Source organism: Schistocerca serialis, chromosome 4 (genome assembly GCF_023864345.2).
Source record: "Schistocerca serialis cubense isolate TAMUIC-IGC-003099 chromosome 4, iqSchSeri2.2, whole genome shotgun sequence".
Taxonomy (NCBI): domain Eukaryota; kingdom Metazoa; phylum Arthropoda; class Insecta; order Orthoptera; family Acrididae; genus Schistocerca; species Schistocerca serialis.
The window spans coordinates 887,284,002-887,299,747 of record NC_064641.1 but is presented as its reverse complement, the minus strand read 5'-3'; the positions used below and the strand labels follow the sequence as shown (position 1 = coordinate 887,299,747).

Below are 15,746 nucleotides of genomic sequence, written 5' to 3'. Positions count from 1 at the left end.
TTTTTCCCCACCCCCAGATGGAATGTGTGTACCCCAACTGTCTGCGTGTAGTGTTATTCATTTGGAAAGGAGTGAAAGTTTATTAAATGTGTCTGAATCATGTAACTGAGATGGAAATTTGGTATCAGTATGGTACTGAAGTAGTAGGATATGGGAAACCACCTAAAAACCACATCCAGGCTGGATGGCACACCTCCTTGACTCAGATGCTTTAACAGGCATGGCTACCAGAGCAGGTTTCTATCTATTGTCTATCATTACAGTTATGTCGAGCCACATGTTTTGTGATTTATTAACAATATATTATGTTACTTCGTCAGAGTTTTGAGTTCTTCCATGTCAACTCAATCAGAGGTCCTCGCTTCACCATGCCTAATTTACTGTAACTGCAGACAAAACTCACAGGAAGTTCTGTAAAGTTGTAGCTCAAGGTATGCTGTACTTTTGGTACTGGGTCATCAGCTTGTAGGTCACTTAGCCAATGAGTCTATTATTGCGAATAAATCATCATGTCTGACAACTCTTTATAAGTTGACTATTTTAGTGAGAAACCTGCAAATTTGTTTCTAGTACCATTTGGTGCAAAGTTCAAATATAGAATTGATGAGGTCAATGAGATAGCACATTTTTCACAACTGGCTACTACACATGCATCAATGCATCATCCTAGTTTCAACCACTGACATCTCCAACATGAAACGTTTTTATGTCACGATATTTGATTTGTTTATCAAGAAAGTTCTTGTTGGACCACAAGATAAACATTAACTTTCATACTTGTTTAGTTACTGAGATATTTTATCAGGATTGAAATCAGTCATCAGTTGCAAATATGTTTTATTATGCTTCACTGGTTTTGACCAATTGTCATTTTCAGAAGCCTAAAAAATTTGGGATATGACAAACCTTAAGATCTTGGGTATACCTTTTATGTTAAGCATAAAAAGTATATTACATGAACTTAGTGTTGGTTTACCAGATGGCAATATCTTCTTCATAGCACAATGCCCTGGTATGTTCAGAAATTTACAGATTGTATGTGATTATTTTACACACAGATTGAAAATCTACAGTAACTGAATCATACCTATGTATCTGTTGTTCTAGCAGCAAGAAACATACGTAAAAGCATATATACAAGATATAACCAAAGTATATAAAGAAGTTATGTATTATATACATTTGAAAAGAGAGATGACCCGCAGTTCTAATTTACAAAATAAAGCTAATAATTTTCACATTTTATAGAAGATGATATGCAATCAAAATGGTGTGTTTTTTAATGCAAGTTTATCATTCAAGAAATCTCTTGAGATATTTTGAGCTAGACTGGGTTTCGCAAATGTAATTGTCAAAGTTGACCAATGTTCAGGATCAAATATTTCAAAATTATGGTCAATTAATTATTTTGTAACTAATACCGTTAGAAAGAACAGATTTTTGTCCTCTAGTCATTTGTTTTCGCTTGTTAGTATCTTTTGCTTAAGGGGTAACACCGGTGGTTATAATTAAAATTTCCCTATTTAACAGAATATAACACGGAAACTAATTACCGTATGAGGACCAAACTTGGTAGCATTAATGTCAAGGACATGGGGGAAGAGAAATAACGCAGAATCAATTCAATTGCAACACTTAATGTGCTGCTATGGAACATCATACCATTACATACTACTACCATTACTGCTACAAAAGGGGTCCAGAAGAGTCAAAGTGCAGGATTCCACTCTGCAGAGCAGAATGAAGCATGTCTGTAGGTATGCTGGCTACCTCTCTTGACATGCTGCACTTCAGATCAGCACATATGTGCATGTTCCCCTGGTAAACCCTGTCCTTCAGGTAGCCTCACAACGAGAAATCGCGGGAGTGAGATCAGGTGATTGTGCCAGCCAAGCACTTGGAAACGATCGGCTGCGATATGGATCTTGTACAGATACCATTTGAGAATGGTTCAAAGCACTTTCTGTACAGCTGACCACAGGATGTTCAACTGTCGTGACACAGCCTGTGCACTGCCTGACAATCAGGACTTGCGCACGGAATTGTCTGCCACAGCAACAGCGATTTCATCAACCACATCTGGTGCAATCAGTCATCGGCCTCTTCCCAGAGTGACGCTCAGCTCTCCAGTTGATTCAAACTACTTCATCGTGCTCCGCACAGCAGGTGGAGAAAGAGAAGCCTTCCATAATCCTTTCAGCCAGTGATATTCTTGAAGTGCAGCTGCAACATTACTGTTGTTTTGATAATAGAGCTTCACCAATAATGCCCTGCTCCTTTTGTCCAAGCTCATGTTGACATGGCAACAAGTGCACTGTGACTGATCAGGTGTGTGAGACTATGAAACACAATGACCGATCATGGCAACTGGTGGCCATAGTTGGAACTGGACGGTGGTGCTGTGATGCATTGAAATCATGTACCCCATATTCTGGACATTAAAGCTACCGAGTTTGGTACTCATGCTGTAATTAGTTTCCGTGTTATAACACATAATAGGGAAAGTTTAATTATAGCCACCCAGTACTTAGCTTCAAAGGTAAGCAACTCCCTCCCAGTAAACATGTATTCATTCTGTTGGCCATGTAGAAAAGACAGCATATTATCACCAATATTCCCGTTCCATCAACTTTGATAAGATGTCAATACAAGTTCCCTGAGCAAACTGTAACACTTTATCTAATACTGAAGAAAAGTCAAAGTCCAGCCAGTAGTAAAGAGCAGATTAGGCTTGGAAACTTGATACGATGACAGCCACTACCAGTTTCTTTAAATTGATAGCAGCAAAGCTACCATGGACCAATGCAAGTTTCCCATTTATATGGCCTTACACTGAGTCTCGTGGATTCATTTACATCAAATTCATGTTTATCACGACAAAGTTGTATACTTCTGGAGTTAAATATTATCGCTTAAACAAAAGATACCAACGAACAAAAACAAATGCCTAGGAGATAACAATTTGCTGTTTCTAATGTAACTAGTTAAAGAAAAATTGATTGACTACCATTTTGAGCTCTTTGATCCTGAACATTGGTCAAATTTGATACCCAGTCTAGATCCAGATATTTAAATAACTAAACTAGCTTGGACATTAATATTTATCATGTCATCTAACATAACCTCCTTTGATTAAAAAAACATTGTGGTATAAAATTGTTTTAGGCTGCAGATATCAATGGTTCAAACTGGGGTGGTGTGCATGTGGTAATTTTTTCTTTCTTTTTTGCCCTCTTGGGCCAGCAATTGTGGAAAATGTGCAACCTCATTGATGTTGTCTGTGTTATATTTAAACTTAGCACCAAAAGTTGAGCAGAAACACTATTTTATAGGTTTCTTACTGCACAAGTCAACTTACAAAGAGTTGTCAAGTTTGATGACTTACAATAATACACTCATCAGCTGCGTACCTCCAAGCTGATGGCCCTGGTGCCAAAAGTACAGCACATCTTGAGCCAAAGCTTCACAGAACTTCCTTTGAGATACACCTGCAGCTACGACAAAAGTTTTAACAAAATTGGAAATGGTCAGGTGGGGATCATTTCTAAAATTGGCTGATTCATTTTGGATTGATCCTTTTGATACCAGGATTCAAGTCCTCCACTACCTAGTAAATGAACTGAACATTTAGCTCTCCATTTGTATTTATGCGAGGTTCTGTACTTGCGAAAATGGAATCAGGAGATTGGGTAACAAAATTGTATCCTGCTCAAGGAAAGATATCACAGAAGCACAAATTTGTTGTGATGAAACCATGTTGCACACATGCAGAAGAGTGTTACACAGAAATGTTGCTGTCATCAAATCTAAGGGTCAATATTTTGTTCTGAACAACTTGTTTTTGTCATGACAATGATAAACACAGAAGAAAAGTTGCAGCTTCACAATCCAACACTGAAGAGCTTTCTAAATCTTGTGGCAACATGGAGTCTGGTAAGAAATATTTCTTCACTTGTGAGTATAAAAAAATGTAATTACATAGGTTGAATTTTTCTGTTAAAGATGCCCTGTTACAATCTTACTTGCTTAGTAATGGTTAAACACAATGGTCAGTATCATTATGCAAAAAATGTTGACTAACTGCATGTGCCCCACTTACCCACCACTGTCCATGTGCACCGAGCACATGAGCTGTTGCGCCATTCAGCCTACAGGCAGTTACTCAAACTGTAACAACCAGCTGAAATTGATAAAGCTCAGTACCTACTCTGGAAAATCCAGGATGGAATAATGATAATACAGTACAACCCATGTCTGCAGAATCAATGTTTTCCCACAGTTTAAGACATTTTTTATCACTCCCATCAAATTTCCTATGTTCGCAATGTTATTCGCAGCCGTATTTACATTAACATACCAGTAATTTTCCTGCGATTTATGTTTTATGAAACTATGTTCATGGAGGAAAAAACTGGCATGATTGACATAAAATTACGCAGGCACTGTGTTAAGCCTTCAAGTTTACATATGTTACATGGCTAACTTTCTTGACACCTGAATGCTCTACTCAGCAGATCTGAATCGGTAAAAGTCTGAACAAATCGTGATCTGTGTCCAGCCGCCAACCACTACCTGGCATGGTGGCTGATGGGAGCAACAGTTTCGATAGAAGTTGGAAGAATGTGCAACTTTTGAGGAACATTCACTTGTTTCACGTCTATACCAGCTTTATATTCCAGTACTGTGTGCTACAATAGGTAGTATCCTTACTTTATTGTGGAATTGTTTTAGCGTTAACTTCGCCCTGTGATAATGATCATTTTCAGAGAACATCCACTACCCAATATTTGTAATTTGCTAATACATGTAAGTTTCCTTTATGGTTTGTATATGCAGTGTACATAGTGTCATTTTCTAGCTAAGGTTTACAATGTTAGCAATGCTGACAAGCCTGTTCCTATGACTGAAATGAGTCGAATTCCATCTCCACAGCTACTCTCAACAACTGCCTCGCGAAGAGTTTGTGTGTATCCTGCAGCGTGTTTTTAGCCTTGTGTTAAGTGATCGAAATGTGTCTTTAGTTGTTTCTTTCTGTCACAGTTTTAAAATAGAAAAAGCTGGTATTGCCAAGAAAAACAGGAAAATCCTTTCTATGGAAGAAAAGGTAAAAATTATGGATAGAGTTGAAGCTCACCGTGAAACGTGTTGCATTAGCACAGAGTATAGGAATACCCATATCTACATTGAATACTACCATGAAAAACAGAAACTCCATTTTGGTAAATGCAAATAACAGTGGGACAAATTCCAAAAAAATGAAATATTACAGCTTTTCAAAATATGAAGAGCCAGAAGAAATGACGCAGAACTGGTTTCCGGCAGCACATGCATCGAACATTCCAATTTCTTACAGCATCTAATGGGTGGATAGATATATTTAAGAAGCAGTATAATGTATTGTATAAAACTGTATGTGGTGAAGAAAACAGTGTGGACATCAAATCTTTTCCTGAAAGGCAGAGTGGCAGGTTACAAGAACTTCTGAGACAATATAAACTAAAGGATATATTCAACATTGACAAAACAGGTCTCTTTTCCAGCATATTGCCAAACAAAATGCTTGCCTTGAAAGGCGAATACTGCAATGGAGGTAAACACAGTAAAGTTCACCTGACGTGCTGAAGGTTCCAAAAAAATTAAACCATTCATGATTGGCTAGTCTAAAAAACCATGGTGTTTTAAAAATATAAAAGCACTAACAACAAACTGAAGTGAAAACAAAAAAGCGTGGATGATGTCAGAATTATTCAACAAGCAATTACATTGCCTTGATGCAAGAATGGGCCCTCACAGCAGAAAAATTCTCTTGTTAGAGAGCAGTGGCCCTGCGCACCCAGAAATATAACTATGTAATGAGCAATTAGAGTTTCTACCACCAAATCCCACAAGCAAATTATGCCTTTGGATTTGGGTATTATCCACACGTTCAAAACACACTATAGGATGGTGGTTGTGCAGAAGGCATTAACTCTGATGAAGGCTGGGAAAGACCCAGCTTCCTTTAAAGTGTAATTCTAGATGTTTTGCATTACATTGTGAAGGCATGGACAGTAGTTACAGCGGCCACCATCTCAAATTGCTTCCGTAAAGCGGGATTCATTGAAACCGACGAAGGAAATGGATGTGACACACCAGACCTGAGTGTTAATGACAATAGTAAAAAACTGTTTGCATGATCCTGGGAAAAGCTGCAGCTGCAGCACACAGTTCATGATTTCGTACACATTGACAACGATGTTGTCAATGTGGAAAGTGTTTCTGTTGATGACATGATCGACTTTCACATATAAGAAGACGCTGAAAGTGCGGACAGTGACACTGACAGTAATACTGATGAGGATAATGAGGTTCAATTACAGTTGTTAATGCAGCAGTGAAAACAATTAAAAATATATTTCAACTGCAGATGTTGATGACAAAGTTTTCCATTGTGTTTAGGAACTCTAAAACATCACTGGTAAAATTAATCAGGAAAAACAACCCATAATTTTGGATTTTTTTGCTAAAAAGTAGTAACTACTGAACCCATTTGTGCACTTTGCATTTATAGACCATCCACATTAAAGGTCAGTATAACAAATAAAAATGGCTTATTAATGTTTTGTAAATGTGTGCTTAAAATACTTAAGTGTCGCTGTAATCTTGGCTGTGGATACAGACCGATCTCTATCATAACCTCAATGTCTATACTGATTTGAAAGTTGTGTGTGTGTGTGTGTGTGTGTGTGTGTGTGTGTGTGTGTGTGTGTGTGTGTTTATCTAATTCAGAAGAAGACATTTTTGACCAAAAGCTTACTTGTTTGACTATCTTTTTGTTGTGCCTATCTGCAACTCAAGACCTCCATTATACGGTGAGTAGCGATCTACCCTTTTTATAAAATTTTTAGTACCTACTCTGATACACAAGTAATAGCACCTGTTTATTTATCCAGATACATCATTAGATGGTGATTAGAGGGTAAACAGTATGTGAAATGTAGTCCACAGAATTGCCAACTCTGGCAGCAGCAATGCCTCTAGTCCAGCTGGGCGTCGAGTCAAACTGAGCTTGGATGACAGACACAAGTACATCATTCCATGCTGCTTCAACTCTATGCCATGGTTCATAAATTGTAGTGGCTGGCAAATGGTGGCGTCTTATGTCTCTCAGCAACCAATGAGAGAGATGTTTTCAATTGGTGGCAGATCTGAAGAACATGTTGGCCAGGGCCTGTCTAACACCCTCTATTTCAAACTGAGGCAGAATAGCATGGACAACATGTGGTCTTTCATTATCTTGTTGGATAGCAATATTACAGAGACCCCTGAGATAGGGCACAGCCATCAGCCTTAACATATCAGAAGTTACTAGCTACACAAATTAGTGATTGTGTTGTGTACCATATATTAACACCAGATGCTGAGCCTGTATGACAATGATGAATGCAAATTGTCAACGTTCATTCTCTTTTGAGGCTCCACACACAGATACATCCACTGTACTGCTGTATGTCTGTGTTGTCATTCAGCACACCACTGCCACATCACGATGCTAACAGTCTGTTGTGCTCAAGGCATCATACTTGTCATGTGGATATCTGACCTACTGCAACCATCCCATTTCCTGCCTCAGTGTGATAGGGCTGTAAGGTCCTGCACTCCACAGGCAAACAAAATATCTGTCCTCCCAGGAACTAGTTGACTGGGGTCCTTGAGATCCCGCATGCCTTTCGTATGCTCTTTCTGAACCTATCGACTCCATATTCGCATGTCAGTTGCCACGTCAATGAGTTGGTTGTTAAAATTTTAATGTCCACCAGTGTATTTCCTATAGCACAAAACTACAGAACAATTTACTACCAAAAAGGAATAGATTTAAGACACTGTTACACTTATTTGCCATAAGGCAAGAGAGGCTGCTACAGAAACTAAGCTGCAATTCTTAGGTACACCAGTACGTAATAAACATTATAAATGACCTGACAGTTCCATAAATTTCCTGAAAAATTGCTTCTGTGGCTCTGATTTACAACACATTATGAATTAATAACTGACAAAAATTGATTATACTCACAACAGCATCAAGAAAAGCATTGTAATGGTGGTATTGTTGCTTCTCATTTTCACAGAACTGCCGAAACAGTAATCGACCAATTGGTTGATGATCTACAACGTAAGAATAGCGTGCATCTGTAACACAAGGTAATTCATAATGAATGGGAGCTAAACTGACCTACTTAATAGTTATAAAACCATAGGACAAACATCAGATACACTGAAAGACACTTTGAAAACTGTGGCTACACAATGCAAAAAAAAAAAAAAAAAAATACAGCACACACAATAACTTTTCAGAAGCTGCAGTTCTTGTTATAAAATGAAATGAAAACAACAAATAAAAAGTTATAAATATGAAATCTTAGTCATTATTTGTGACAGGCATGAAACAGATGGTGGCAAAAACACATACTTAATTGTAAATTTAACAGCATAAAAATAGCCAGTGGAAATAAGTCAGAACTGACATCCTGTAGAATACTAATACAAATAAAATGCAACATATGATTTTCAGTTTTTACTGGGAAAACACAGAAAAGATATTAATTTAATATTACTTGAAAAATGGTCTTATAAATTTAATAAACCTGGATGCAAAACGTTCTGCACAAGGAATACATCTAGAATTACACTTTAAAGGAAGCTGGGTCTTTCCCAGCCTTCATCAGAGTTAATGCCTTCTGCACAACCACCATCCTATAGCGTGTTTTGAACGTGTGGATAATACCCAAATCCAAAGGCATAATTTGCTTGTGGGATTTGGTGGTAGAAACTCTAATTGCTCATTACATAGTTATATTTCTGGGTGCGCAGGGCCACTGCTCTCTAACAAGAGAATTTTTCTGCTGTGAGGGCCCATTCTTGCATCAAGGCAATGTAATTGCTTGTTGAATAATTCTAACATCATCCACGCTTTTTTGTTTTCACTTCAGTTTGAACTATATACGCACATGAACTATATACACACTGTGCAGTAACTATAGTCTGATCCAAAAATGACGGCAGTTCACGCAGGCACATGTGTGTGCTCTGTGCTTGACATATACTGCAAAATATGTCTCTTGCTTACTTGTGCAGAGTTTGTCACTTACACCATCACCGCCAACTGTGACAACTCACAACAAATGGAATAAAAATTCACTAAGTAACCTGCTACGATCACATTTAATGCTCACAATGGCTACAACATTCACAGCAGAGTGTTGAGAACACTACTGTATGCTCATTGATTGTCGGAGAATGGATGACGTAGATGGGCAGAACGAGCCCAAACTCTACAGCCATGATTCGTGACTCCAACTATAAAGGGGTGGAAAGATGTGTGGAATTTTCGTAAATGGTCTCTATAGCTGAATGTTTAATGTCAGTAGTTCTATGCAAAGTGTTCCAGGTTCAACTCCAGGTTAAGTTGTCTTTTGATCCTTATTTGGCAATGTGAAAAATGTTTTGTTTGAGTTGGAAACTAGGTGTCGCCAACACCCTTATAAGTGTCTACACTATACAACATGAAATTCAATTCTCATTCAAGGCAACTTGCAGTTAATCTTCCACAGTAGCTGTAACAAAGTTTTGACTATAAATCAAAGAGAGTGATTTCTGACTGCAATATGGAAAATCTGATGGGAGCCTAGAAAAATAGAGGCAGCAATTTCTGCTGATAGCTACCTATGTGGAATGGATTTTGTATGAAGAGCTTGCTTTCTGCAGGTATAGGAATAACATTGGTGATTTTAGAATTTCTTGTTATAGTCTCCATGTCATTGTGCACCACCACCACCACCAGTGTGCTCACAATAAAATTTATTAGGAAACTGTGTTAACTGTTAATACTCAAGAAACTTCAAACGGTGTTTTTTCTTTTTTTTTTTTTTTTTTTTCTTTTTTAATGAAACATAGGCCTTATGAATTGATGGCATTCACACTGAATGAAAACTCTTCAAGCCACTTTAGCTGTTTTGTAGTCCTTTATTGGGAACACTATAGGTTTCACACCATATGGTTCCATGTCTGCCGGAACATGCATGTATTATAGGAATACTTTTATTATTTTATGCTTTTATGAAGACATGTCTGCAAACAACTCTCAGTAAGTAACGTAACTCTCTCTTTTATGGCACCTGGCATTGGTTTACCATTATGGTTTGCCACATATACTGCAAGCGATTCCTTAACAAAGGTTCATTCATTTTCATAATTTTCCATCACAGGGAACTTTATGGTTTATGGTATCAAACTTGGGATAAACGTTTGCCGATATTAGCTTCTACAACAACGCCCCCAATTGCCAGTCTTCACTGTCAATCCAATCAATTCATAAGACCTTTTTTTAGTTAAAAACCAGGTTGAAGATGTTAAATACGAGGGCTATCCACAAAGTACATTACATTTTGGAATTAAAAATAAATAAAGTATTGGAAATTTTTTTTATTATATACAGATGAAAGCCACACTTAAATACTACTTTTCCACATAGTTGCCATTTAAATTAAGGCACTTATCGTAGCGATGGACGAGCTTGGAAATTCCTTCGTCGTAAAATTTGGCCCCCTGCGCCTTCAACCACGTGGCGACTGTCTTTTGGGACAGAAAAGGTGTGATTTTTGTGGATTTCCTGGAAAGAGGCACTACAATAAACTCTCAAAGGTATTGCCAAACTCTGCACAACCTCAGAAGAGCAATACAAAACAAGCGCAGGGGCAAGTTGGGCTCAAAGATCTTGCTGATTCACGACAACGCCCGGGCCCACACGGCAAATGCCACTCGTGAAGTTCTCGAATCTTTTAAGTGGGAGTTGTTTCCTCATCCGCCGTACAGTCCCGACCTGGCACTGAGCGACTCCTACTTATTCCCAGCAATGAAGAAGTGGTTGGCTAGACAGCATTTTGATGACGACGCACAGCTTCAAGAAGAGGTAACCACGTGGTTGAAGGTGCAGGCGGCCAAATTTTACGACGAAGGAATTTCCAAACTCGTCCATCGCTACGTTAAGTGCCTTAATTTAAATGGCAACTATGTAGAAAAGTAGTATTTAAGTGTGGCTTTCATCTGCATATAATAAAAAAAATTTCCAATACTTTATTTATTTTTAATTCCAAAACTTAATGTACTTTGTGGATAGCCCTCATATTAACAAAATAATTTTTTAGCTGTTGCTGTCTTATGTACAAAATAAACTGTTTCAGTTGAAATAACTCTCCACAGCCACCACTATGAGAAAATTACCTCTTCCACTATTATGTTCCGGCGTGCTGATGACCTTGCTGCTTAGTGCCCTAAATTATAAAATCAGCATCATCATAATCATCATCCCTACTATGCTCTGTTTCTAATTAAAAAAAAAAAGTACTGTGCTATAATCAGATTAGCTGCTCAATAAACCATATCCTAGTTTTCCATTCAAAAATGATAAAAAGAGGGATCTTCATAAGAAACTTTTCATTCATAAGCCAAGTCTCAGCCTACTTGTGATTGTATCATTGTTCTTGTAAGGGACACAAATTTGAAAACATTACATGCTGGACACAATACGGAGTTTCTGAGCACTCTGTGATGTTGGCTAAGACAATACTGAGAATGAGGAGAATCCAGTGGGCATCCACAAACTGTTACAATATCTAAAGTAATGAATTTTGACACAATGGCAAAAATCTATTTATAAAATAGTGCAACTTAAATACAGTACTCCCTTTCCCAGTAAAGTGGGTATGTCTTGACAGTCACTTTGGGAAGCCCAGCTATAAATATTGACTAGAATAGGCATTTTCAGAAGAAAATATCGATCTTAAGTAGCATAATTTCCTCAGTGAGGCCAGTGTGACAACTATATTCTCAGAGAATAATCTGTTCTCAGCAGACCATTCTCTGACGCACACAAACAATGGAATGGTGGTATGCAGAAAGAGAAAGTTTGCTCTTCTCGAATGACCCCCTCTTGACTCAGAATTCAATCTTGAAGAAAACAGATGGGCAGAGATGAAACAGATATTGCTAGAAAACTGACCTACCCCTTGCTACAAACCTCATTTTACCTCTGAAACACCACAGAGACTGCTTAGGTGTTGAAGACAGAAAATGAACAAGTCATTACACTTGTGCAAATTATGCATATGGTCACCAAAATAAAAGACTCTTTCAGTATTATTAAGTGGCACAAAATTTGTAAGTTCTGTACCCAAGTGAGAGCCCAAAATGTTTTAGTAACAATGGTGATAATTTTGTCAATTTTGCATTTTCTACAATTGAAAGAAACTAACATAACACAAATATTCACCAAAGATGTGTCCAAACCAAACATTGCAACAGCACAGCCACGTTCCAGTCAGTCAAGTAATGTACTGAAGTATCAAGACGCACTGGCCACTTCACAATCATGTATGTCTTGCTACTGTTCCACACAGACATCAACTCATTACAAGTGCCTTTCCCACAACTAGTCTGAAAAATAATATGGTAATCTAGTCCAATGAATCTTATGACACCAGCTTTCTTTTTTGTTTTAGGGGCTGTTCCTCTCATTCTGATTCACAAGGTGTAAAGCACACAATTATAATATTTAATGTGATGGGCTGCTGCACGACATGGTGAATAGTTAAAAATCTTCAATCAACTTTGTTGCAATCACTTATGACTGAAAGGTAGCATGGGAGTACTGAAAATTCTAACCCACTTTCCCTATTCTCTGCAATATCAAAAATAATTTAACCAATCATGAAAGATAGGCTAATGAGTTAGATGAATAAGTACCATATTTTAATGAAGCGCAGGTTGGTTTCCAAAGTAGAAGAAGTACAGAACTAGCCAATAAACAGTTAATAAAACTGGTCCTTGAAGCCCGTGACAAGAGTGGCTGTTTTACAAGCGTATTCTTAGACTTGTTCAAGGCTTCTGCCACTGTTGACCACAAAATATTACAAAATAAGCTAATAGTGCTATGTGTAAGAGGAATGGCCAACAAGTGGTTCCACCCCTACCTGAGAAACGAGGGTGCAGAAGGAAGAGAGCGTTCATACATCTGCTGAAGGTAATTTTTTGCTAAAACAATTTTCAAATGAGAAACACAAACGTAGATGGCCCCTCTCAATAGTGTATGGGGCATCCAATTCTTTCCTTAATATATAACAGTGATGTTGCAGATAATGAAAATATTTTGAAAAGTATAGGTTTTACTTGCCACATAGCAGAGATGTTCAATCTCAAACAGGCACAACAAAAAGACTGTAAAACAACTGAGCTTTCACCCAAAAGGCCTCCTTCCAAATTAGATAACACACACACACACACACACACACACACACACACACAGTCTCTAAAGGGACCAACCGAATGAGGCAGTGTAGTTGTTAAGACACTGACCCCATATTCAGGAGGATGAAGTTTGCTCTGTGCAGCCACCCTGATTTAGGTTTTCTGGTTTTTTCCTAAACCACTTCCTCTCTCTCTCTCTCTCTCTCTCTCTCTCTCTCTCTCTCTCTCTCTCTCTCTGTGTGTGTGTGTGTGTGTGTGTGTGTGTGTGTGTGTGTGTGTGTCTTGAAGCTACTGAAAAGATGTTCCTTATAAAATACTGAAAACAGTTTCCTTTTGTTTATTTTTGTATTTATTTATAATCAGTACTTATTATTACAGCTGTAGTCTTACCTATTTTGTTTTTCAAATCAATGCACTGTGATATGTGAGGAAACTGAAGAATTTTTCTCCATTTCTTACTTTTTCCTTTGTTACTATCTGCACCCCCTGAAAAAGGTTGATTTCTATTGAAATAAAAATACATAAAATACATAATTTTTAATTAAGTAAAAAATTCACAAACTTGCAATAACAAAAAGGTGTTTAACTGCACCATTAATTATACTGCTAACAACTACTAAGAACATTAAGTTGAAATCATCAGCCTTGAGTTTCAAACTCTGTTTCTACTTTTAAGCATGGTGCATTTTAATCCCTAAGATGCTTAACATATTATTTCATGATTACCTCAAGTCTACACAGTTGCTATAAGAAGTATGTTTACAAGCAACCAATATTTAAAATACTAACCTATTGAAGGGTGTAAATTATCTACACTTTAAATCCATGTAAATGATAACAGAAGCAGCAAACAGATAATGACAAGAGACTATGCTAAAAACTTTTATATGACCCTCCAGGACTTGAAACCTATTATACTTTAAATAAAAACTAAGTTTGTAACTGAAGGCTGATGATATTTCCTTTATGGTCTACAAATGTAAATCAGTCACGGCTCCAACTTGGATAAAATTAACAGTTACTTTCTTGCACATGAAAGCAAGACAGATACTGCAATGATGAAATTATCAGAAAGGAAATAGCATACAAAAATTGTGGCACACACGGTGAGAGGTACATTTAAAGATCAACCAGCTGCACCCATTTTTTATCTTACATTCTTCTTCTAAATTTTGTACAACACACATACTCACCCTCCACGGCCATATCAACATTAACTTTTGACAAATTGTTAGCAAGATGGACATACCAGCACTTCTGGAAGAGGACATAGCTGATGTGGCATTGTGTAAGGAACGAGGAGGTTACAACTTACAACATAAAGAGAAAAGAAAAGAAAGGGTGGAGCTGGGGACGGGAGAGGGGGGCGGGGGGGGGGGGGGGGGGGGGGGGGGGGAGAAGAGAGCAAATGGTGTGGTCAAGGACGCACCTCCAAGCGCGTGTAGTTGCCTGTCATGATGACACTTATAACTCGTATCGATGAGAGAGAAAAGAAAGCAAAAATTAATAATAAAATTATAAACAGCCGACCAATTGCAAAGGATAAAGAATTCTTTACCTAGTAACTACGCTCGTCGATTACACTCAGTCGGTTGTGAGCTCTGCAGGATCCATGTACTCATTTATATTTACGTGACAAACCCTAATTCTAGGGCTATATTTCATTTTGACAAATGGAGCTAAGCCGATATTTGTAAAAACGGCGATGGTACATTAGTCCTTACTAATGTAAAATTGTCACCTTCTGAAGAAGACAAATTTATATTTGTCGAAACCTAGATAAAGAATTCTTTATCCATTGCAACTGGTCAGCTGTTTATAATTTTATTACGTGGAACCGTTGCTGTCGTGCAGCTACGTTAAAAAAAAATTAATAAATACATACATACACATATATAATAGTTAATGCCCATGCACCAATCAGCTAGGCCTATAAAACAGAGGAGAAACAGATAAATATTGGGAAAAACTATGAGATTATCCCAAAAATTCCAAAGAAACACACTATGACACTGCTATGGGATTTTAATGCACAACTAAACAGAGAGAGAAAAACTCCGAGAACATTGTAGGGGTAGGGAACTACCCAGCTCACAGAAGGCCAAATAAGAACCGTGAAAAAATAACAGAACTCTGCAGAGTAATGAAATTAAAAGCTTTTAAGCATCTCCCGGAAAACAAAACTCTCCAGACTCCAGTTTGGGTGAATTTCAAATGGATCATGCTGCAATATCCAGAGATTCCTCCCAAAAAATCCAGAATGTTAAGGTAATAGGAAACGCCAAGTTAGATTCTGATCACTGTCTACCAAAAATCAAAGTGGAATTCCAAAAGAGGAATACCATGAGACAAGTCAAATCAAGGACTCATGAATAAGACACAGAAAATCTCAGACAAGGAAGAAACGTTAGCTATAAACTTGAAACAAAAAATCCAGAAAATTGGGAGCAATGGAAACAATCTCT

General features: G+C 37.6%; 1 protein-coding gene across 3 annotated transcripts in view; it reads right to left on the bottom strand.

Annotated features, from left to right (window-relative positions):
- The window catches only part of LOC126473559 (G protein-coupled receptor kinase 2), a 164,728-nt gene that overhangs the window by 105,582 nt on the left and 43,400 nt on the right, over window positions 1-15,746 (bottom strand). For all 3 annotated transcript variants that reach the window (XR_007586481.1, XM_050100693.1, XM_050100694.1), the window contains 2 exons: window positions 13,672-13,767; window positions 8,054-8,169 (listed from right to left, as the gene is read on the bottom strand). Coding sequence is in view for 2 of the 3 variants with exons in the window: in XM_050100693.1 (XP_049956650.1) it covers window positions 8,054-8,169; window positions 13,672-13,767 (212 nt within the window). In the remaining variant the exon portion in view is untranslated. Of the gene's footprint in view, window positions 1-8,053; window positions 8,170-13,671; window positions 13,768-15,746 lie in introns of those variants that run through there.